Source organism: Pan troglodytes, chromosome 13 (genome assembly GCF_028858775.2).
Source record: "Pan troglodytes isolate AG18354 chromosome 13, NHGRI_mPanTro3-v2.0_pri, whole genome shotgun sequence".
Taxonomy (NCBI): Eukaryota; Metazoa; Chordata; class Mammalia; order Primates; family Hominidae; genus Pan; species Pan troglodytes.
In genome coordinates, this window is record NC_072411.2 from 139,884,212 (window position 1) to 139,905,369 (window position 21,158).

At 43.3% G+C, this 21,158-nt stretch overlaps 1 protein-coding gene across 45 annotated transcripts in view; it reads left to right on the top strand.

The window, feature by feature from the left end:
- Positions 1 to 21,158, top strand: part of LRRFIP1 (LRR binding FLII interacting protein 1) — a 156,970-nt gene that overhangs the window by 84,951 nt on the left and 50,861 nt on the right. For 16 of the 45 annotated variants that reach the window (XM_016950804.2, XM_016950795.4, XM_016950806.2 and 13 more), the window contains exons 3-8: positions 5,627 to 5,644; positions 9,161 to 9,208; positions 10,922 to 10,966; positions 12,162 to 12,212; positions 14,922 to 14,960; positions 19,251 to 19,310. The exons of 12 other annotated variants lie outside the window; for them this stretch is intronic. In XM_016950804.2, the coding sequence (XP_016806293.2) occupies positions 5,627 to 5,644; positions 9,161 to 9,208; positions 10,922 to 10,966; positions 12,162 to 12,212; positions 14,922 to 14,960; positions 19,251 to 19,310 (261 nt within the window). The remainder of the gene's footprint in view (positions 1 to 5,626; positions 5,645 to 9,160; positions 9,209 to 10,921; positions 10,967 to 12,161; positions 12,213 to 14,921; positions 14,961 to 19,250; positions 19,311 to 21,158) is intronic. 17 more of the 45 variants (XM_024355158.3, XM_063790935.1, XM_063790937.1 and 14 more) reach the window with 5 other exon arrangements.

Below are 21,158 nucleotides of genomic sequence, written 5' to 3' on the forward strand. Positions count from 1 at the left end.
CCTTGTTGGGTCTTGTCACAGTGATTTGCGTGCTGGGCCCAGGGTGCAAGTGCAGGCACCTGTTGCTGCAGACGCACCTGGCTGTCTCACGTTGCTCACGGTCAGAGTGCGTTTGCGCCTGTGACTTCTGCACAAGGTCAGGCCAGGAGTGCGCATAGCACGGATACCAGGCGTGCCTGCTCAGACCTGCTGGCTCCTGAGAGGGGCTTAGAAGCCTCTTGCCTGCGAAGATCGTCGTTTCTAGCTGCGAGGAGCCAAAATGTTCAGGGTCTGAGCTTTAAGGTCTAACTGTTGTACTAGAATCTAGATCCTCTGGATTAAAGTGGAAAAGAACAGATTAATGAGTTTTTAAACTGGCCAAATTGTTTTATTTAAAAATATGTCCCCCGTGGTTTGTACAGTGTTGATCACACACGAGCTCCAGGTTTCAGGATATCTAGAGCCCGTGTGTGATAGAGAGACGGGAATGAACACATGGATGAAACAGCCAGGGAAGAAATTCCTCCCTGGGAAAATGGCTAGCAATGTGTTGACACACCTGCTCAAGCCATTTGCCAGTTATTTTCATCATCTTGAGCTGGAGCTAGGAGTCATTTCTGACAGCATAAGGGTTCTTTAACTCACAGTTATGGTGTGACTTTTTCTGTGACCTCAGAGACATAGAAGCTGAGACCCCCACTCAGTCCGTGTTCTCCCGTGGGCCATGCCCTGTGGGGCCAAGGGACCATCCACACTGAGCCCACCCCCAAGAGCTTTTCTTCTTAAGAAGATGTGAATTTATTTTGTTAGACAGAAGTAACCAGCTGCCTTCCCCAGGGTTGATTTTCATACACAGGTTCTTGTTTGGCTTACATAGCCAAATTTAAAAAGGCGAGCCAGTGTTTAAAACCAGTGAGATTTCGGATAAAAATCTGAATTTCCAGATTCTCTTATGGTGGTTGTAGATTCCGCCACATTCCCAGCAAAGACCAAGCTGGCCACATACCCTGCAGGGTCGGGGCCCTGCCACAGGTCTAATGTGCTCATTGCCCTCCGCTGCTAGGAGTTTGCCGCTCCATGTAGAAACCTGCATGCAGAGGCTAGGCAGTGTCACCGAGCCCTGGAACCATCCTGCACACTCAAGCTCTGGTATCCATAGTGGTGCCAGAGGCCACTAGAAGGAATAGTGCTTTTATTCTGAACTGGTTTTTAAATATGTATATGTATAATTTTTTTTTTTTTTTTGAGATCAAGTCTTGCTCTATCGCCCAGGCTGGAGTACAGTGACATGATCTCTACTCACTGCAACCTCCACCTCCCAGATTCAAGCGATTATCATGCCTCAGCCTCCCAAGTAGCTGGGATTATAGGTGCGCACCACCATGCCTGGCTAATTTTTGTATTTTTAATAGAGACGGGGTTTCACCATGTTGGCCAGACTGGTCTGAAACTCCTGATCTCAAGTGATCCTCCCGTCTTGACCTCCTGGCCTCCCAAAGTGCTAGGATTACAGGCATGAGCCACCACACCTGGCTTAAATATATGTATTTTAAATGACAAAATCTCAGGTGCTTTTTCACACTGCCCAGTATCAGTGTCTCTGTAGAATGTGTCTGTTCATACAGACACATTTAGATAAAAACGTATTGATTGTATCCTTTTTTTTTTCTTTTTTTGAGACAGAATCTTGCTTTGTCGCCCAGGCTGGAGTGCAGTGGCATGATCTTGGCTCACTGCAACCTCCCTCTCCTGGGTTCAAGCGATTCTCCTGCCTCAGCCTCCTGAGTAGCTGGGACTACAGGTACCCACCACCATGCCCGGCTAATTTTTTTGTTATTTTTAGTAGAGATGGGGTTTCACTGTGTTAGCCAGGATGGTCTCCAACTCCTGACCTCGGGTGATTCCCCCGTTTCAGCCTCCCAAAGTGTTGGGACTACAGGTGTTAGCCATCACACCGGCCCAATATTAGAATTGATTTAAATATATACATATTGATATAAGATATAACCAATTAGAATTGATTTAAACATATACATATTGATATAAGCAGCTTGTTACAAAGTTGTTGGGCAAAAGTTCTTGATTTAAAAATAACTAAGATGAATTAAGGCAAGCAGTCATCGATTTGAATGGCCCCCTTTAAAAGCAAAGCATCCCTTTATTCCTTTGATTGAAAGGAAGCCCTTTTCTGTTGCATTTTAATTGTGCAGTTTAAGAACCATCTGTTGCTGGACTCCCACGTCTCTGTTGTAATATTCCCAGCCACACGAAAAGAAAAATAAAAAATAAGCCAGGCGTGGTGGCATGCACCTGTAGTCCCAGCTACTCAGGACACTGAGGCAGGAGCATTGCTTGAGCCCAGGAGCCTGAAGCAATGATCGGGCCATGACTGTCCCTGTGTGTAGCCACTGCACTCCAGCTGGGGCAACATAATGAGACCCCTATCTCTTTCAAAAAGTAAAAAAATAAAAAGTAGTTGCTACTCCAGATGGGAAACCAAGTCTTGGGCATTTAATTTTAGTATCATAAAAAAGGGGTGCCGGGCAGCCCTCACTGATGCTTCTGATGAGCACAGGCCTTGCAGAGAACATCTGATGAAATCGGGAAGTCTGATGTAAAACGCCATGGTTTGCCTTCTTCAGCATGAGTACAGATGTCATTTGCTTAGTAGATGGTATTCACATTTTGAAATTCTTCTCCCTACAGCATGGTTTTATCATAAAGATATTTCAGGGGGTCACAGGGGTCAAAATATCTCGTCCTGTTGCAAATTCGGTGGAACATCCGCCACTGAGAGTGGTGGTTTAGGTCTGTGCTCTCAGACAGCAGGGACCGGAGGAGGGGGTGGTGTCCCTTGCAGGCAGCACCTTTGGCCAACGTCACCTTTTGCACGGTCCTCTGTGGATCTGCAGTCTCAGCTTCCTCATCACCGATGCCTGCACTTCTTCCCTCACGACCGTGGCTTGCGGCTGTGACACAGGGCGGGCGTCGTGGGCGCGGCTGTGGACTCCTGCCTGGGGTTGGTCACGGGCCAGGAGCCAGAGCCACCCAAATGTACCAGGTTGTGGAATGAGAGCCTGGGAAGGTGGGGGACATGTCAGGAGGGGCAGAGAAATGCACGTGGCCAAGATGGTGAGTGAGGACACCGAGTGAAGCAGCTCTACCGGGGGGTGGGGAAGCCACTGTTTGTGGCAGCAGAGGATGACATGGCAGACAGGAAGCTGCCCTGGGAGACGAGAGCCAGACGAGGAAGGGCCAGCCCAGTCAGCCCAGTGCAGCACGCGTTCCTAACGGCGGCAACGGTGCCTTCATGAATTCGGGGTCTTTGCAAGGCGGCAGCATTCCTGTTTAAAGTTTATGTCTGCTTCTTCAAAAGAGGGATCGAAAGATCTTAAATAAGATAGATGTGTATTTCGTGACTAGTCGGAGAAGCCTGGGGCGGGGGGACATCCCAGAGCCCCTGCCGTGTGGCAGAGCTGGGCTTGGTGCTGTCACCTACCATTGGTGACGGGCATCTTCCCAAACTTTACAGGTGAGGAAAACAGGCCTTAGGGAGATGCACAGTTTTCCCCAAATCCAAGAAAATAGCCAAGCCAAGATTCAAATCGGATTTGACCAGATACAAAGCCTGTGGTCTTCCTAGCACACCCCTCTGTCTCGAAATCAGTTCTGTAGCCAGCAATAAGAGTGGAGGATGGAGTGAATCCGTGGACCATGGGGTTGAAGTTCGTGTTGAGGACGCTGGCACGCACAGCAAAGGGGGAAACAGAATGATCCACATAATCCTAGTCACTTTCCAAGTGGAAGCATGCCTTGAAAAATAAAGTTCTCCTTGGTGTGGAATTTGAGGCACAGGAATATGAAACATAAAATATACAATTGTCTTAGAATTTTCTATAAATACAGAATCAGTAGCTTTCACCTAGCTGTGCTTTTGTGTGACCCAAAGGGTGGGGCAGAGGCCAGGAGGAATGTACTCGTGTGTGCGCACGCATTCGTGTGTGTGCGCACGCATTCGTGTGTGTGCGCACGCATTCGTGTGTGTGCACGTGTGTGCATGTGCGCTCACACACGTGAGCATCTGTGTATGCATCCAGAGGGAAGAGTGAGTCGAGCTAGTGGGGTCTGAGCTTGCACGTCTTCGGGCCGTGCCTGGAGGATTTGGGAAGGTGCACTGACGACACCTCCCTCACGCTCTTCTTTGCATATCACATCTCTGGGCCTGGCTATTATTAGAACCAGCTAACACAATTTGAGGTTATACAATCTGGTAGCTTGGGGCACTGGCATTTTAAGTTGTTGATTAAGGGGAAATGAATACGTTTTGGAAGACCAGTGTTTAAAGGGTAGGGTTGATACTTTGGTGTAAAAATTGAGAAACCTGATCCCTGTTTTCATCTGGGTCACAAGCCATCCCACCTGCATGCAGGCGTTTCTGAGCAGGCTCAGGGTTTTCTTGAGGGGGCCGCTCTGAGAACACCGAGAAGGGCAGGAAGCTGACCGGGGTTGGTATCCCCCAAGGGAAGCATGGAGCGTGTACGGAGAGGGGAGGTGGCGAGGAGACACCAGTGTCGGGGGCAGCCCTGTCCCCACAGCGTTATCAGACTCCAGGCCAGCTCTAGCCCACCCTGAGCTCTCTTTCTTGAATGGTTCTTTTCAGCACACAGACGGCGAGAACCCACTACAGCTTACTCTAGCCGCGTTCCGGGGTCTGTTTAAAAGGATATGAGCTCTTTTTTAATGGATTTGTTAGGGGAGAATAATGTACATATTCTTGGGAAATTCAAGTGAACCTTGAACTTCTTAGGGAGAACCTACACTGATAGAAGAAAATGGTGATCATTTCTCTTTTCTTGCTGCTGACTTGATAAACATTTTGGTTAGAGATGCTTTGTTTCTTACAGTCATATTGTTGGATATAGTCACATGTGTTCCCCCATATAAGACTAGAAATGCCAACTTCTTGGTCTCGCAGTTTTGGCAGTGCCTTCAATAATGCCTGATATGACAAATGTCTTAATGAATGAATGAATGAATGAAAATGAGTAGCTATCTCAGTTTTATCTAGTGATTACTACAAAATTAAAAGAAACCTCTGAAGCAAACGAATATGTCAATGTATGATAATAATCTCTTTTAGGAATATTTCTGTTATATTCTAATGATCACTCCATGTAGCTGGAATTTTCCTGTTATTCTGTGTGTGTCTGTGTGAATCAGAACATCAAAGCCTCTTTCTTCATTATTTGTGAATTTGACCAGTTAACTTTCCAACTAAGTTTCTGCACTTTTTGGTTAAACTTTTATTACTGCAAAAAGAAATGCTGAATTAAAGATGAAGGAAGTACTTTTTCTCATTGATGGCAATAGGTTATACAGACTTCTGTATTAGAATAATAGCAGTATTTTTGGTAAGATTCGTGTGGCTATGCCCCTATTTCCCCAATGTATCTAAAATGAAATGTAAAGTAAGTGATAAAATTACAAACTCTTGTCAGTGGGACCTCACCTGTTTTCTTATTCACATTTTACTGTATTCGTTGTGGCTTGATTCATATGTCTAGTTACTTACAGAACCTTTCATTCTGATGTTACTGCTTCTTTAATTGGATTTTACATTTCTTTTTTCTTTTGTCCTTCTCTATAGATCTATCAGGTCCAAAAGGTAGGCTCTTCTTTCTTTATTTTCTAACTTGCATGTACTGTTTTTTCCTTGCCAAGGGCCTGGTCACCTTTCAGAAATAACACCTTGCACTGAAGATACATAGAAGTTCTTACTGTTTATTTTACTACTTTGTGTATGAATTTGTTTGAACAAGAATGCCTGGATCCTCATCTTGCCCCCACTCAAAGCAACAGTCAGACACATTTCTGTGTACTGAATGCTTTTGTCATCTGCATTTTCCTCAAGAAATGTAAAAATTGTTTCTTTGAGAAGAAAAGTAATTCTAAGGCAAAATTATATTTCAGAATGTGGATAGCCTTCTGAAATTATGTATGGAAAGAAAAAGATGATTTTATTAGAAAACTTAAAAAATTCCATACAAATTACCACACATTGAGTTAAAAATCTGAGTAAAAGGACAGTGGTGATATAAAATGAACCTGCCATTCATCCCTAATGCTCAGAGATCATAAAATAACGTGCCTCTCTGTTTCCTAGTATTTTGTAGAAGCAGCTGAGGTTTAGAAGTAAATACACTGGGCAGGCCAGATACAGAAAATAAAGACAAGCAAGTCAGTGATTCAAGATCTAGCAAAAATGAAGTCAGAAGTGAGCGAGTTCCTTGAGAATTTATAGAATTTGTATACACGGGAGTCTTTCCCATAAATGAATTTAGTTTGATACTTAAAACATCTGTGATAGTTTCCTTTTATAAATTTAGTTTCTAGACAACAACTGTATTTTTCTCTTAGAGCAGATGAGAAAATCAGAATAAGATCACTTAATTTCGGAGGTTAGAGCACACAGGCCTCGGAATGCACGGGCAGTAAATTTAAGAGCCTGTTGTGTTGGATTCCTGTGCTGGCCATGATGACGAATCGCCTTCCCTGCCGGAGCCTTGCACTCTGCATAGCTGCTGTCCCGAAGAGTGCAAAGAAATTTGTTAAGTAGATGCCAGAATCTCTTGTGCTTGACTAGTGTTTCCAGGGCCCAAGTGTAGAAGTGGATATTGCAGCTGGCGTTCCTGGTCGTCCTCAGAGAGCCTCGGGAAGAACTGGACAGGTGCAAGGCCAGGCGGGGAGCCCTCCCTGTAACTGACAGCAGGACGCTCTCATCCAAAACCTGGAAGAGGGGCTCTATCTGGTCGTTTCCACTTGCATTCATGCCTTTCTTGTGCTAGGTCACATTATTTTCTTTTTACTAACGTGCCAGGGATACATTGTGAGAACTTTGTGAGAATGTGAATTTGTGTAGAATGTGAAGCTAGAAGGAGCCCCGGAAATCTGCAGTGGAGGAGCAGAGGCACAGTTTTGTAGTAAAGGTGTGCCCAGGGAAGGGAAGGCTTTCCTCATTGCTGAGATGTCTGGGGAGGAGAGGAGGCGGCGATTGCGCCTCCGGCCCAGCCAGCTGCTTTGCGGAACAGTTACTCTGGAATCAAAGCTATTTCTGAAAGTAGCGCGGCTCCTGCTTCCCTCCGCATGGCTTCCGGCTCATGGTAGTGATTGACATTTGAAATGTTTGCCCTTTCTGGACTTTGCTGTGCTAGTGCTGCTGGCTAACCCAGGAACTACTAGTTAATTGCACTTGCTGCTGGCTAACCCAGGAACTACTAGTTAATTGCACTTGCTGTTACTAGGGGCCTTCTCTCCCCAGGAATGACATGGAAATGCAGTTACAGTAGCCACCTGTAAGACCACCCATGAACGAGGTGAAAGATTTTCAGAACTGGTCCTTTGTCATGAAAAGAGCAAGTTAGAGTGTGCAGATATAATGGGCAAAAAGAAATCTATGAAAACAGAAAAACTGACAGTACAAATTTCTTTTGGAATTTAAATAATTTTGTTGTGAATTTATATAGCCCCCATCCTTCTAAAAACATATTTTGCTTCCCTCTTTCTAGTTAAGCCAAAAAATAAGGGAGGAGTGATGGCATCATATTTTACTTGTGAAAAATCTGGAACTTGGCAGGTGCTAACATTACTTGAATGCAAAATAGCTTTAAGCTGATGCATTTCCCTGACATTGAAGTTAAAACATGACTTTGGGATATGTTTGTTTTTATTTCCTTTCTGAATTTATATTCCAAGGGAATAACCTACAGAAAAAGATATGGCTCATGTCCTTTTTGTCTTTTTTGTCCTTTTTGTACTCATGTCCTTTTTGTATTATTGAATTTTTAAAAGTATTGTTAAATTCTCCCTCCTAATTTCTGCTCTTCCAATTTTCTACTTACTGTCACCTCTAAGAGAAAGAGATAAGACTGTCTGAAAACTGCTTATTTTTAAATCTGGCCACCCTTCGAAATGAAACAAAACCAAACATAGCAACAGCATGTTTTTGGTTATTGTAAAACAATTTCAAAAATGGTCTTGTATTTCTAGCACCTGATTTTTTCTCTTGATTATAAGATTTTAATGTATGAAGAGAAAACTCACATCTGTGTTATAATGATACGGAAGTTTGCTTAGTTGTTTCTTGATTTTCTTACTGGAAATTAAATAAAAAGGAGAGAAGCAAAACCCCATTATTTGGGCCCATGACCTGGCTTCCCACCTACCTTTGGGATTCCCCGATTGAGTGGCAGCAGTAGCCGTTCTGAATCTGCTTTTCTCATTTTAACTTGGACTACTGAACAAGATAAAAACGTGGAAGTATGAGCTAAAGCAAGCTTGTCCAACCTGCGGGCCACATGCAGCCCAGAATGGCTATGAATGCAGCTGAACACAAATCGTAAACTCTTTTAAAACATTATGAAATTTTTTTTGCAATTTTTTTTTTTTTTTTTTAGCTCATCAGCTATCGTTAGTGTAGTTTATGTGTGGCCCAAGACACTTCTTCCAGTGTGGTCCAAGGAAGCCAAAAGATTGGACACCCCTGAGCTAACGTCACCTCCAGACATACATAACTTGTGGGTCTGCATATTTTTCTTCTGTACAAAGACCTCTTGTGTAGGTGGCAGTCATCTCTCCATCCCTGCTACAAAGACATCAAAGTCTATGAATTCTCACAGGCCTAGACTCAGCATAGACATCAGGCAGCTAGAACAAGCGTCAGCATGCAGTTTCTCCCCTTCTCCTCTCAGTTTCCCTGAGGTCCCAACACCGGAATGGCTCTGAGCTTCTGCTTCTCTTCGATGGTGTTTTATTCCTTCATCGCGTTTGCTTTGAAGGCATGAGCAGCCTGTTGGAGGGGGCGTGAAGGCTGCTGGGCCGGCTTTACTGTCCTGCTCTCCCCCGAGGCCCTTCACCTGGGGAAGCTTCGTCCTGGGCTCTCTTGCTTTGCCGGGATGGGGTGGGCTGGGAGGATCTCTCTTCACAGCTCACAGCCTGCATGACTTCACGGGTGGCTGTCCCTGTGGAGAAGCCAGGCCTGGTGCTGACTGCTTTGCCTTGGCGTGTTACCTTCACCACACGGCTGGATGGCGGTTTGGAAATGCATGTCAGAACAGTGCCTTAGACAACTGCCTTTTTAAGAAATTTCACTTCTTGCCTAATTTTCTTTCCCTTCTGTCTATAGAAATATTATGGGCTGGATACAAAATGGGGTGACATCGAGCAGTGGATGGTAGGCCTTGAATATAATTTTGTTTTTACTCTTCCCTCCCCACTTGAATACAGTGTTGAGACTTAAATGGTTTATAATGTAATTCTTACGCAGTTTAACTATGTAGATAGATTCCTATTGCACCATAATTTAATACTGAGAGATTTTCTTCCGGGGATTTCTGCATCTGGTCTCTGTTTACATCCCCAAATGCAGCCTGCTTAGAAACAGTCCTGGTCTTGCCTGTTCAGTAGCCACTGACTGCTGATGTCTCCTGGCCAGCAGTTTGGGGAGGTCTCCACTACCACAGCCGCCCTGATCTCCTCGAGCACAGGGCTCTCCACCAGGACTCGGGCTGGGCATGCGCCCCTGGCTTGAGAACTTTCCAGAGAACATTCCCATTGGCTTCGCAGCTCACCAGGCTCTGGTTGGAACCTGAGGGGTACGTTATGCTCCATTTCCTTCACTCATGATTACGGCCAGCTGCCCCGTCACCCTCATTTAGACTTTAGCTGCATTTGCTGTTGGGTTCTCTCTTCATCTTGTCCTCTGTGCCTGCCGAAACCACTGGTCTTTGGTAAGAAAATTCCTTTACCTTCTCCACCTGCTTCCTAGAACAGCCCCTCTGCCTTCCTGTGGATGGAGAGCTAGCCCGCCCCTGATGATACTCCTGTCCTTCTGGCTTTCTCAGGAAGCAGCGGCACCCACATAGGGAGGCTGCGGAAGGGGCACAATCTGTGTGCTTTCCACTGGTCCCGAGAGAGCGTGGCCTGGCCCTTCTCGTTAGTTCCTCTACCCGAGTCCTTCTACCTCTTCCTGTCCCTTTTGCTTTATTGCCTGGCCTCGTGGACTTCATCACATGCTTTTAGCATTTGAGAACCTGGCCAGGATGGAAATGTCCTATTAAATGTTCCTCATACATAAAATGATCTGAGGAAAATCCAAAATTATTTCCTAACATCTTACGTACTGGGTATAAAAGAGGTTCGCTCTTCAAATATACAGAGCACACACTTACTCTATTGAAAATATGATTACATTCAGCCTAGGCAAACCATCATTTCAGGCTTACATGACATAAATGTATTTTTGTTAAATCTTAAGACATTTCTGTCCACAGGCATGGTGATATAAGAAAGAGAAAAAAAGAAAAGTAATATTTAAAAAATCTTTACACATTCTTTGAAGTTGTATCATTGTTTTATATACCACTGAGAAAGAAAAAATGCTAATTATAACTGAGCAACTTGGATTATAAGATACATCCCCAGCTTCAGAGATGTCCAAGTGTGAAAAACCGTGTGTGTCTTAGAATCCACAATACATAGTAGAAAGAGTGACATCCTTTTTGGATATTGTGTGGAAATGATTTATCTTCTGATTCCCGAAGAGAGTAAGGTTCTGAAAGTAAGGGGAAAAGTAGATTGATTTAAATGGATCAGATGATAGAGGTTAGAAAAAAATCAAGACCCAGCTTCTGCCCCAAACACGGTTTTTACAACAAAAATGAAGTATGCAAATTATTTTTGTGCTTAAGAACCTCCCACCCCAGAAAAAAACATTTTTACCCACTGGTTTAATTAAAGCCTTTAAATGAAGGCAAAGAAAATATTTATTTGACATTTAGATCAGAACTGCTGTATTATGTTGCAGTGGGACTACCTAAGCTTTTTTAAAGCACTTTTCCTGTGTCCATCTGTCTCTAACCTTTTCATACTGTTTCTTCATTGTTAGGAAGACAGTGAGCGCTACTCTCGTAGATCCAGAAGAAACACATCGGTTAGTACCGTGTTCATTCATTACTTGGGCAGTTTGATTGAATTCTAATTTATGCTTGCAGTGGCTGAAGTATATATAATATATACAATCTCTTAATGATGATATCATCTCTTAAAGAAATTAACTAATACTATTAATGATAGAATACTGATATTATTACCTAAATAAAGACTATGAACTTAGCTTTTAGCATTTTGACCTAAATTTGATAAGGAGAGTGTGTTTGAGAAATTTTTCAGTATTAATATATTCATGACAGCTGTAGTGCTTTTTGTGCCATTGAATACCCATAAATAATTTGCATAGTAATATACACCAATGCTGTGTATTTATATTACCCGTGAGATAGAGAATACTACTTGGATGAAATTACTTTTTTTTTTTTTTTTGAGACAGAGTCTTGCTTTGTCACCCAGGCTAGAGTGCAGTGGTGCGGTTTTGGCTCACTGCAACCTCCACCTCCCAGGTTCAACAATTCTCGTGTCTCAGCCTCCCAAGTAGCTGGGACTACAGGCACCTGCCGCCACACCTGACTAATTTTTGTATTTTTGGTAGAGACGGAGTTTCCCTATGTTGCCCAATCCGGTCTTGAACTCCTGGGCTCAAGTGATCTGCCCACCTCGGCCTCCCAAAGTGCTGGGATTACAGACATGAGCCATCGTGCCTGGCCCTGAAATTACTTTTTTTTTGAGACGGTGTCTTGCTCTATTGCCCAGGCTGGAGTGTAGTGGTGCAGTCTTGGCTCACTGCAACGTCTGCCTCGTGGGTCCAAGTGATTCTCATGCCTCAGCCTCCTGAGTACCTGGGATTACAGGCACGTGCCATGACACCCGGCTAATTTTTGTATTTTTTATAGAGACAGAGTTTCGCCTTGTTGGCCAGGCTGGTCTCAAACTCCTGACCTCAAGTGATCTGCCTGCCTCGGCCTCCCAAAATGCTGGGATTACAGGCATGACACCACACCTGGCCCTGAAATTACTTTAAATCCATATTGCCCATAAGCAGACAGAGATCCACAAAGCCCATGCTGTGGAGGACCTAGACTGGTGTCCCCTGAGATGTCCAGGGGCGGCTGGCCCCCCCCCACTGCTGTGGGTTGGGGTCAGTTCCCAGCATCCCCCTGAAACTTGGGCACTGGTTCTTCATGTATGTTGTATGATTCCTTCACGGTTGTTCTCGTCCTTTCTTTTAATAGGCTTCTGATGAAGACGAGCGCATGTCAGTGGGTAGTCGTGGAAGCCTGAGGGTCAGTAACCAGAATGATGGAGTTTGCATGGCACAGTTTCTGGTCCAAGCCCTTTACTTTCTCATCTCCGCATTCTGATTTCTTCTTCATTATCCCCGTGGTCTGATAGTCAATGTTTAACCGATGAGATGCTTACTTAAAATCAAATCAATGGGGGATGTTTCTTTGTTGCTGTAGAGAGATGATTAATATGCATAGGCACGTTGGTTGTTTCTTTCTCCCGAGATGAAGTCATCTTTTTTTCAATACTTATCCACATCACAAAGCTCCCAAGCCTTGATTAGAACAGTTGTCTCAGCACATTGGTGTTCCACAGGAATGCAAAGGCGCATGTGCCCTTTAGTAAGTCTGTATCCACTGACACCCATGCTCCTGGTAAAATCGGAACCTCTATTAAAGTAGCTGTAAGTTAATTATTATTGAGCAATGTTTTGGCATAGCCTCTATAGACTGCCTGCTGAAAACCTGGACCAGGACTGGATCCGTAAGGTCTGCCTTCAGCCGCTTTTCCTTGTATCAGTTATAATTAGATCTCTTCACCACTGATAGACTTAATGGTTAATCCACACAAATATGGACTTTTCCTTAAACATTCCAGAAACCTTAATAATTATACTTGAAAAAAGTGTGAGTTTGGGGGGAAGTAAAATAGAAAAACTATGTTTTGCTCAGTGCTTTAAATCAGTGAATTAACCTGAGCATGTCAGTTTCTTTTACTGCAGGATTGAAATTACATCTCACCGCTAGTAATAAATAAATCTCAAAGCAGCCACTCGCTTTATTAATCCTTAGGGACCACATAGAGCTGAAGGCTTGTTTCTCTTCACTGTGGCAATTAAATCCTATTATTCCTTGACTTCTTATACATGCACTGAGTGTGCGTGTAATTTGGCCCTTCCCAGTGATAAAATGCAGAGGTGAAACACGGTTGCTGTGCTGTGAAGCCACTCTGTCCTTGTCACTGTCCTTTTAGTGCCAAAAGCAGATCCGTAGTGATTTTGCCAAAAAACTGTGGTTCAAATGTGAGGCCCCGTGAGGGCTTCCTTGCTGTTTGAAACCTTCTCCTGAGACGTAGCCTCAGGGATGCCGTTGTAACTGTTACCTCGGGACCCTCTGACACCACTCACCCCAGAAGAGGGAAGATTTATGGATCCAAAATAGAATAAATGCAAAGCTCAATTGACAAAGTCTGTAGACAAGGCCCAGACATCACAGCTGTTGAGCAGGCCCAGGAGAAGCTTGAGTCCTTGAACCCAGTGAAGAAAATGCTGTTTCAGGGATGAGGGGGAGTGACCGAGAGAGGAGGAAACTCAGACTTAGCGGTATAGAGGATGTCAGTCACTTTGGCAGGAGAACTTTTCACGGAAATATTGAGGGCAAAACCTGGTTAATATGCGTTCAAGAGAGAACAGGAGGAGAGAGGCACAGAATCCCAAACTCTCTCTCTCAAAAGGCATCATTTTCAGAGCCACACCCTCCTGAAATTGTAGGCAAGATGTGTGCACTTACATTTTCCTGCGAAAAGAATGTTCAGTTTCTTCAGATTCTCAGAGGGTCTCCTGACCCTGAAGAGTTGAAAACCATTGCAATATGAACGAGTATTATGGTGTTATGTAACAGCATTCACTTCATTTTCAATGATTTTTAACCAGAAATAAGTCGCATCTTTCTGCTGGACACCACTCTTTGCCGAGATATCAAGTATATTTGTTTTAAGAGCTGAAATTTCCTGTAGGATGTTCACCATTAGGACAGTACATAAGATGGGGGGGGAAGAGGGTGGGATTTTCATTTTCAGCCACACGACACTTTCCCGTCAGGTACTTGATCTAAAGAAATATATTCCTCAGAACTTAAGAACTTGGATCCTGGAGATGAGAGTCAAACCTCCTAATGTTTATAGGCACCAAACAAGCCCAGAGTGGTGAAGAGGCCTGCGTGGGGTCACAGTTCTTAGGAACAAGGCCAGTGCCTGCTGCTCAGGGCCCTGGTGGGCTGCGTGCCCTCCGTGCGCTGGGTGCCCTGGGCTCTGTGCTTGCCCCTTTGTACCACCGAACAGGGCACTCCTCAGAGTGAGGACTCGCATCTCGCTCTGTTTCTATGCAGGGCCAGTTTCTACTGTTTTTATGTATTTTAATATTATGAACTTTTTACATTGTTGATTCTAAGATCGTATCTTTTATTTATTGACTCTGAAAACACAGGCCTTCTTCATTTAACTAGAAAAGATGATAAACCCTTAAAAAGGTGGGGAGGTGATTTATACTATTCTGGAATTTGTATGGATGCCTCCTCAGAAAGTCTAGATTTTGGATTTTCTAGAATTTCTAGATTTTAGATTTTCTGGAAAATCTAGATTTTTAATTTTCCTTTTTGAAAATTGATGACAGTGCATCTGTTGACCTTTGCCCTTTTGTAACTAAAATGGATTATGTAGAAGAGGAAATAAGATTTATCAAACTGTTTCAGACTTTGTGAATTATAGCAGCCTTTGCCATGGAAGTTTATTGAGTGCTACTGGATTCTGTGGTAGCTACCATTCTGACATTCTTTTTGTAAATACATATTAGATCCTAGAAATTATGGAAAAATGCATTTTTGTTAAGATTTTAAAGATTGCTTGTATTTATGTTTTACTTAGCATTTAAATTTACTTTTGGCAACTCTCTTTGCTGTTGTTTTTTTTTTCTGCCATCTTTCTTCTGACAGTCGCAGCCTGACTTGGAGTATGGGGGTCCTTACGCCTGGGTGAGATGGTCGGATATACTTTGCTGTGTGACCTTAACTGTGTGGTGTGACCGTAATAACCTGTGGTATTTCCACGAATCTCATGGGTGCTTTGTCTCCAGTTTTTGCCTGGGGGGCTATGAGGCCAGGAGGGCAGGCTTACCCTGCAGAGTGAGCAGTCTTCCTCCTGGGGCCTCCAGGGTGCAGCCCTGATCCTGCCGGAGGGGAGGAGCCCAGGCATCTGTGCATGAACACTCCCTCACCAGATGGCCTTTGAGCACCAGCTGTTTGCCACGCCTTGTGTTAGCAGCTGTGCATACCAAGATGAAAAAGATAGTGTCTGCTTTCAAGGAACTCAAATCAGATCAAGAATTCCCAAAGCCTCTACATTTCCTTTAAAAGATTAAATGTAAAGCCATTTTACCTAATGAAAAATCCATTATTTTCCAATCTATATCCATTCAAATTAAATGTACAATCTGACTTTTTTTTTTTTGCCAGAAAGTATTCTTTGAGAAAACCCCTAACTTCCAGTAACAAAAACTGAGGCTTTAGACATAAACTCAGAATTACTTCTTATATGTCTCTGACAGTTTCTGTGCCTTATGCTTTCTAAAAGTCTGTCAGTGTTATACTTCAAGGAAGAAAAAGTTCTCAGAAAGCACAGCTCAGCATTAAAGTGATTCGATACTGAAGTTATTGTAGCATATTATGTACTATTTCACCTGAAGGACTTTACCTAAAAGCATTTTGTGCTTCATTTGCTCCAGTGCATTTCAAAATTATTTAGTAAATTCTTGTTTTAAAAATGTATTTTTGTGTTTGCAATTATAGTGAATCAATAGTAGCATACATCTGCATAGCATATTTGGTGCCCTGAGCCTCCTGTGGGGCGGCTGTTCTGCTCTTAACAGATACAAGAGCAGAGGCTGGAGTGAGTAGCTCGGGAGTCAGGACAGGGGAAAGCACAAAGACAGGGCGTTAGATTCAGAAAGCGCTCTTCACAGAGTATCTGTTACTTACCTACAGAGCACTGCAAGTCGCTCTGGCAGGTGAGGGCATTTCTGTGACACTGTAACTCCAGCAACTCTCCTGTTCTTTAAGGAATTCCATGTGTTAGCAACATATTTCTAGATTATTGCTCTTTTTATGTTAAATTCAAAGTAAATTTTGTTTAAGAGCTAGCCCCCAGTGGGATAAATGTATATGTTAGCAATGGTCAGGAACACATTTTGGATTTTTTTTTTTCGGTCTTAATTCTTTTTTAAAATTCAATAGAATGCATCAGGGATCGAACTCAAGAGTTTTGACGTCACCTTCCTTGTTTCCTTTTCCATCTCTAATGCCCTTTACATGTGCTCTGTCTTTTGACTCATGTAGAAAAGACATCTAACATTATTCATCCAAAAAGTTGGCAGTGGACTTTTGCGTGGTCCCATGGGAAGTCACAGATGCTTTGATAACACTGCGTGGTAGCCATTAGCATTCGGACTAGTCACAAGTTACCGATTTCATAGGGCATTTACCCTTGTATCTTATTTATCCTGTATTAGAACATACTAACTTATGTGTGTCCTCTTTATTTTATTCTCTCTTATGGCAGTGTTTCTGGAGAGCTTGTTAGAATGCATGTTCCTGAGCCCTTTCTGTAGGTATCCTGATTCCCTAGGCAGCGGCCCATGCTTGTGGGAAGCATGCCAGCTGACCAGGAAGCAGGTGTGACACCCAGCCTGGGAGCATGGAACCAGCAAAGTGAACAAGCCTGTGTACCACTTAAAGCCACACAGTACAATAGAGCGAAGCTTGTTGAACATCAGAGACCCAACTTAAGATGAAGTTAATATGCTGTCTATGGACTTTTTGTTCTAATATTGTTCAGTTAACTGTCAATGCCCCTTGCCCTCTTATGCCACGTAAAAACAGCCCCACCCATCTAAATACAACACAAAAAAACACCATCCAAGAGGAGAAAGTTAGCAGTGTTCTCTAAGAAGGTCAAAGTACTTCTCCCTATGGAGGTATAGTCACCAAGATCCTATAGATTTGGGAATACATTCTAGGAACATAGCCCAGGAATATGTTCCTTATGATAGAATTCCATTACCACAGACCTGGTCATGGAAATTGCTTTGCAGGCTTTCCTGCAAAGTAACAGTTTTTCCCAGGTTTTCGTAGAAGGCTGTAAGTGGAAAGGTGACAAATGGGAGGATACTGTCATGCTTCCAGCTTGCCCAGCCTTCTGCTCCGTCGCTGCAGGCTGAGCTGGAGAACTACAGTGCAAAGGACAGGGTTCCGCCGCAGAGCTATGTATTTCATAAGCAGCAGTGGAGAGCCAGAGGCCTTGCTTATGTCATACATTTCTCTTCCTCATTTGTTAGTAAAGTCAAAGTCATCTAAAATTGATTAACATTAGCCTTCATTATTATATTAATTTCTTCTGGAATCTAGTTTCTGAAGAGATAACAAGGGATTGAGATCTAAAATTTGCAAGTCCTTGACATGCATTTTCATGTCAAATAATCTTGTTGCTGAAGACATGAAAGGAAATTAGTCTGAGTGAAACTCTTGCCAATCTCCAAAGATTTTTACTATTAAATTTATTTCAGAAATGTTTTAATGTTACTCATAGAGTTCTCAAATTTAACGTGGAAGGATTTCTACACTCCTTTTGTTTCAGAACTTCAAATTGATTTCTTGATTTGTTTTGAGTTGCAGCAAAGATAAATATATAGTTTGATAGTCAAAGTTTTATGAATCTGGATTTATAATCTGTCTGGAAATTCAATTTTTTTTTCTACTTTAATGTCATGGCTGCAAAATATGTGCTATACAGCACCCGTCCCCCGGATAAGGAACCATGTTTAGCACCTCCCATATGCCAGGCCCCTTCCATGTGGATTCACGTATCCGCCCAGTCAGCAGGTGCTTCATGAGGGCACTGTTCTAGGTGCTTGAGATACTCATTTTCATCTCGTTTAATCCTCACGATGGCTTTGTAATGTATTTATTATTATGCACATTTTCACGGCTGAGAAAGCGGATGTTCAAGTGGATTAAATAATTACTTAAGGTCACGTGACGGAGCTTCTATGTGGAATTTGGACTCACGCCCAGGACCTGATGGCGTCTCCTTCCATTTTTACCAGTTGTGTAGACTGCTCCTCCTTTTTCTGTCCCGAGAGCTGGTTTTGTCTCTGATGCTTGACAGCTCTATTTTGAATCAGCAGAAATTTCCTTATAGATGAATTAAGGGACATTTAGAAAGCCCATGCTTTGACTTAAGGGAACCTGGGCTGGGAACTGAGAAGAGAGGGATGATAGGCATGCACTTAGTAGAATCATTCTCCTTTATTCTGGAGGACACATTATGAAATTATTAAATATGTGTTCAAATTTCATTTTGAAAAATAAAGTAGGAGGGCTGGATGAATAAAAAACTAGTATAGAGGATATACCCCACGATGAACTTTTGCGTTTAACTATAGATTGACTAGAAATAATTTCTGAGGCCGGGCGCGATGGCTCACGCCTGTAATCCCAGCACTTTGGGAGGCCGAGGCGGGCGGATCACGAGGTCAGGAGTTCGAGACCAGCCTGACCAACATGATGAAACCCCGTCTCTACTAAAAATGCAAAAATTAGCCGGGCATGGTGACGCACGCCTGTAATCCCAGCTACTCAGGAGGCTGAGGCAGGAGAATCACTTGAACCAGGGAGGCAGAGGTTGCAGTGAGCTGAGCTCACACTACTGCATTCTAGCCTGGGTGACAGAGCGAGACTCTGTCTCAAAAAAAAAAAAAAAAAGAAAGAAATGATCTCTGAATCTTCTGAATTATGGCCCATAGCATCACAATGTGCCATAATTTTCAAAGACCCTGAACCAGGAACTGAAAACTCATTGACTCAGGCTGAATCACTACCCATCGGCCTGGCATGTGGCTTCTCACAAGCAGAATGTCCACAGTGCCACCATAAAACCAGAAACAGCCTGACAAGGAAATGGCCACACCAAGCCCAAATGTTCCACCTCACGGAGGGACTTGGTGCCACTTTAAAACTAAGAGTGGCATGTGACATGAAGCCTACTGACTTGGTTAGCTTGACTGCTGTTCCCTCCTGAGCTGCGGGGGAGCAGATGGGGGCAGGGATGCAGTTTGGGAGCTGCCAGGACTTGTACTGTCCTGGACTGGTCATTCATCCGCTCCACCAAGAAAGGTCACCTTATACCTGGCTGGTTGGTCCCTGCTGATTTGTACCTGTGAATTCATTTGTGTACTGATGTCAGTTTTTCTCTTTTCTTCATTGAAACAGACAAATGGTTATGATGGAGAATTGTATGGATCACAGTCCCTGAATAGAAGATCTGGCAGGGTTAGTATAGTAAATTTGCATGGCTCAAAATTCAAATAGGTTGTTTCAAAGCTTCTAGAACTAAAAACTAATTGCTAAATTTAAATTTAGCTTCTTTGCTGTTTTTAAATGTTGAAATCGGTCTGTCTTTTTTTTCCTAGCACATGATGGAATGAAAGATAATGTTTTTCAACTAGCAAACATTCTGAGAATGTTAGCCCTCCAACATTCTGATTGTTAGTATAAGGGGTAGATATTGATAAGAATCTCAAGTTTTAAAAGATCTGAAATTAAAGATTAACTCTTTCATTACTGTATTCCCCTGGGTGTATGTATATAATGTGTGTATTAAGTATATTCAGCTTTCAAAGATACTAAATCCAACATTTTCACAGTCTCCACATCTGTCATTTGTAATTTTAATGTTTACCTTAAAGGCATGTGTACAAGCACCTGTGTTTTTCTGGAGAGGAAAAGGAGAATAAAACAATGCAGATGCTTGGAAGGCTCCCAGTTAAGGGGTGGGAGGCAGGAAGGAGCTGGTGGAGGGAAAGGGTGATGCTCTAGGGGGAGAGAGAGGGAGTGGTGCCAGCGGCAGGGGCATTAGGGAGACCGGGCGGGGGTGGGGAGGGCTTTGGATTAATCAAGGACAGGAGGTCATTGGGGATTTTAGAAGGTTACACTGGATACATTTCCATTAAGCTTCACAATATCCCACAGGTCCATTCGGTGTGAAATGGTCTAAAAATTTCCTGTTCTCATGCTTCATGTTTTTCTTTTAGTAATATTCCTAATTGTGTAAAATAGTATTTCTTTTCATTTATCTTAATTATGTTATATTAAGATATCATGTGTATACTTAAATTATACTTTTGGGCTTCAAATGAGTGACCCCACCCAGACCTTCTTCCCTCTCCCCGACCAAACCAGTCTTTAGCTTTCTGAAACCAGCTGATCAAGTTGTTTTTACTTGCTCATTCCTATTTACCTATTTAGCATTGCATGCACTTTAATTATTTATTTTTTGAGACAGAGTCTCGTGCCCTCACCCAGGCTGGATTGCAGTGGTGCTATCTCAGCTCACTGCAACCTCTGCCTCCTGGGTTCGAGCGATTCTCCTGCCTCAGCCTCCCAAGTAGCTTGGATTACAGGCATCCACTACCACACCTGGCTAATTTTTTTTGTATTTTTTAGTAGAGGTGGGGTTTCACCCTGCTGGCCAGGCTGGTCTCGAACTCCTGACCTCAGGTGATCTGCACACCTCGGCCTCCCAAAGTGCTGGGATTACAGGCATGAGCCATGGCACCCGGCTGGATGCGACATTTTAAAAATGTATACTCAAGACACGTAAAGATGGCCTGCAGGGCATTTGCACTCTGTGGATAAGGGCTCTCCAGTGGACGGGTGGCAGCAGGCTGTCACACTCCACCCACCTTTCTGGCACCCCAGGGCTGAGCTATAGCCCGCAGGTGGGCTGGGCTGAAGAAAGATTGAAAATTTTGCAATAAATGGAATTTTAGTTACCTAAGGAGATAAGTAACAAGGATAGTTCAGACAAGGAGTTTACTGACAACACAGTGTGAAACTCAGTAATTACGAATCGTGCTAGGGATATGAGATTGTGAAAAGCAGTACTAGATACACCCCTGGCGTCACCAAGACACAAACGCTGAAGGTGAAAATACAGCTTAGAATCTCCAGTTGTTAAGAATCTCTGCTGTACTGTTTGTGCCTCGCGTCTTTAGATAAACTAGCGTTCCTGGGCTCCTAGTGTTGGCTCGGTTGTGCTGTTCCATGTTCACCTTTTGAATGGGATGGGGGTGCTTTTGGAGTCGTAAGGAAGTGCTTTTCACTTAAACGTGTTTTCTT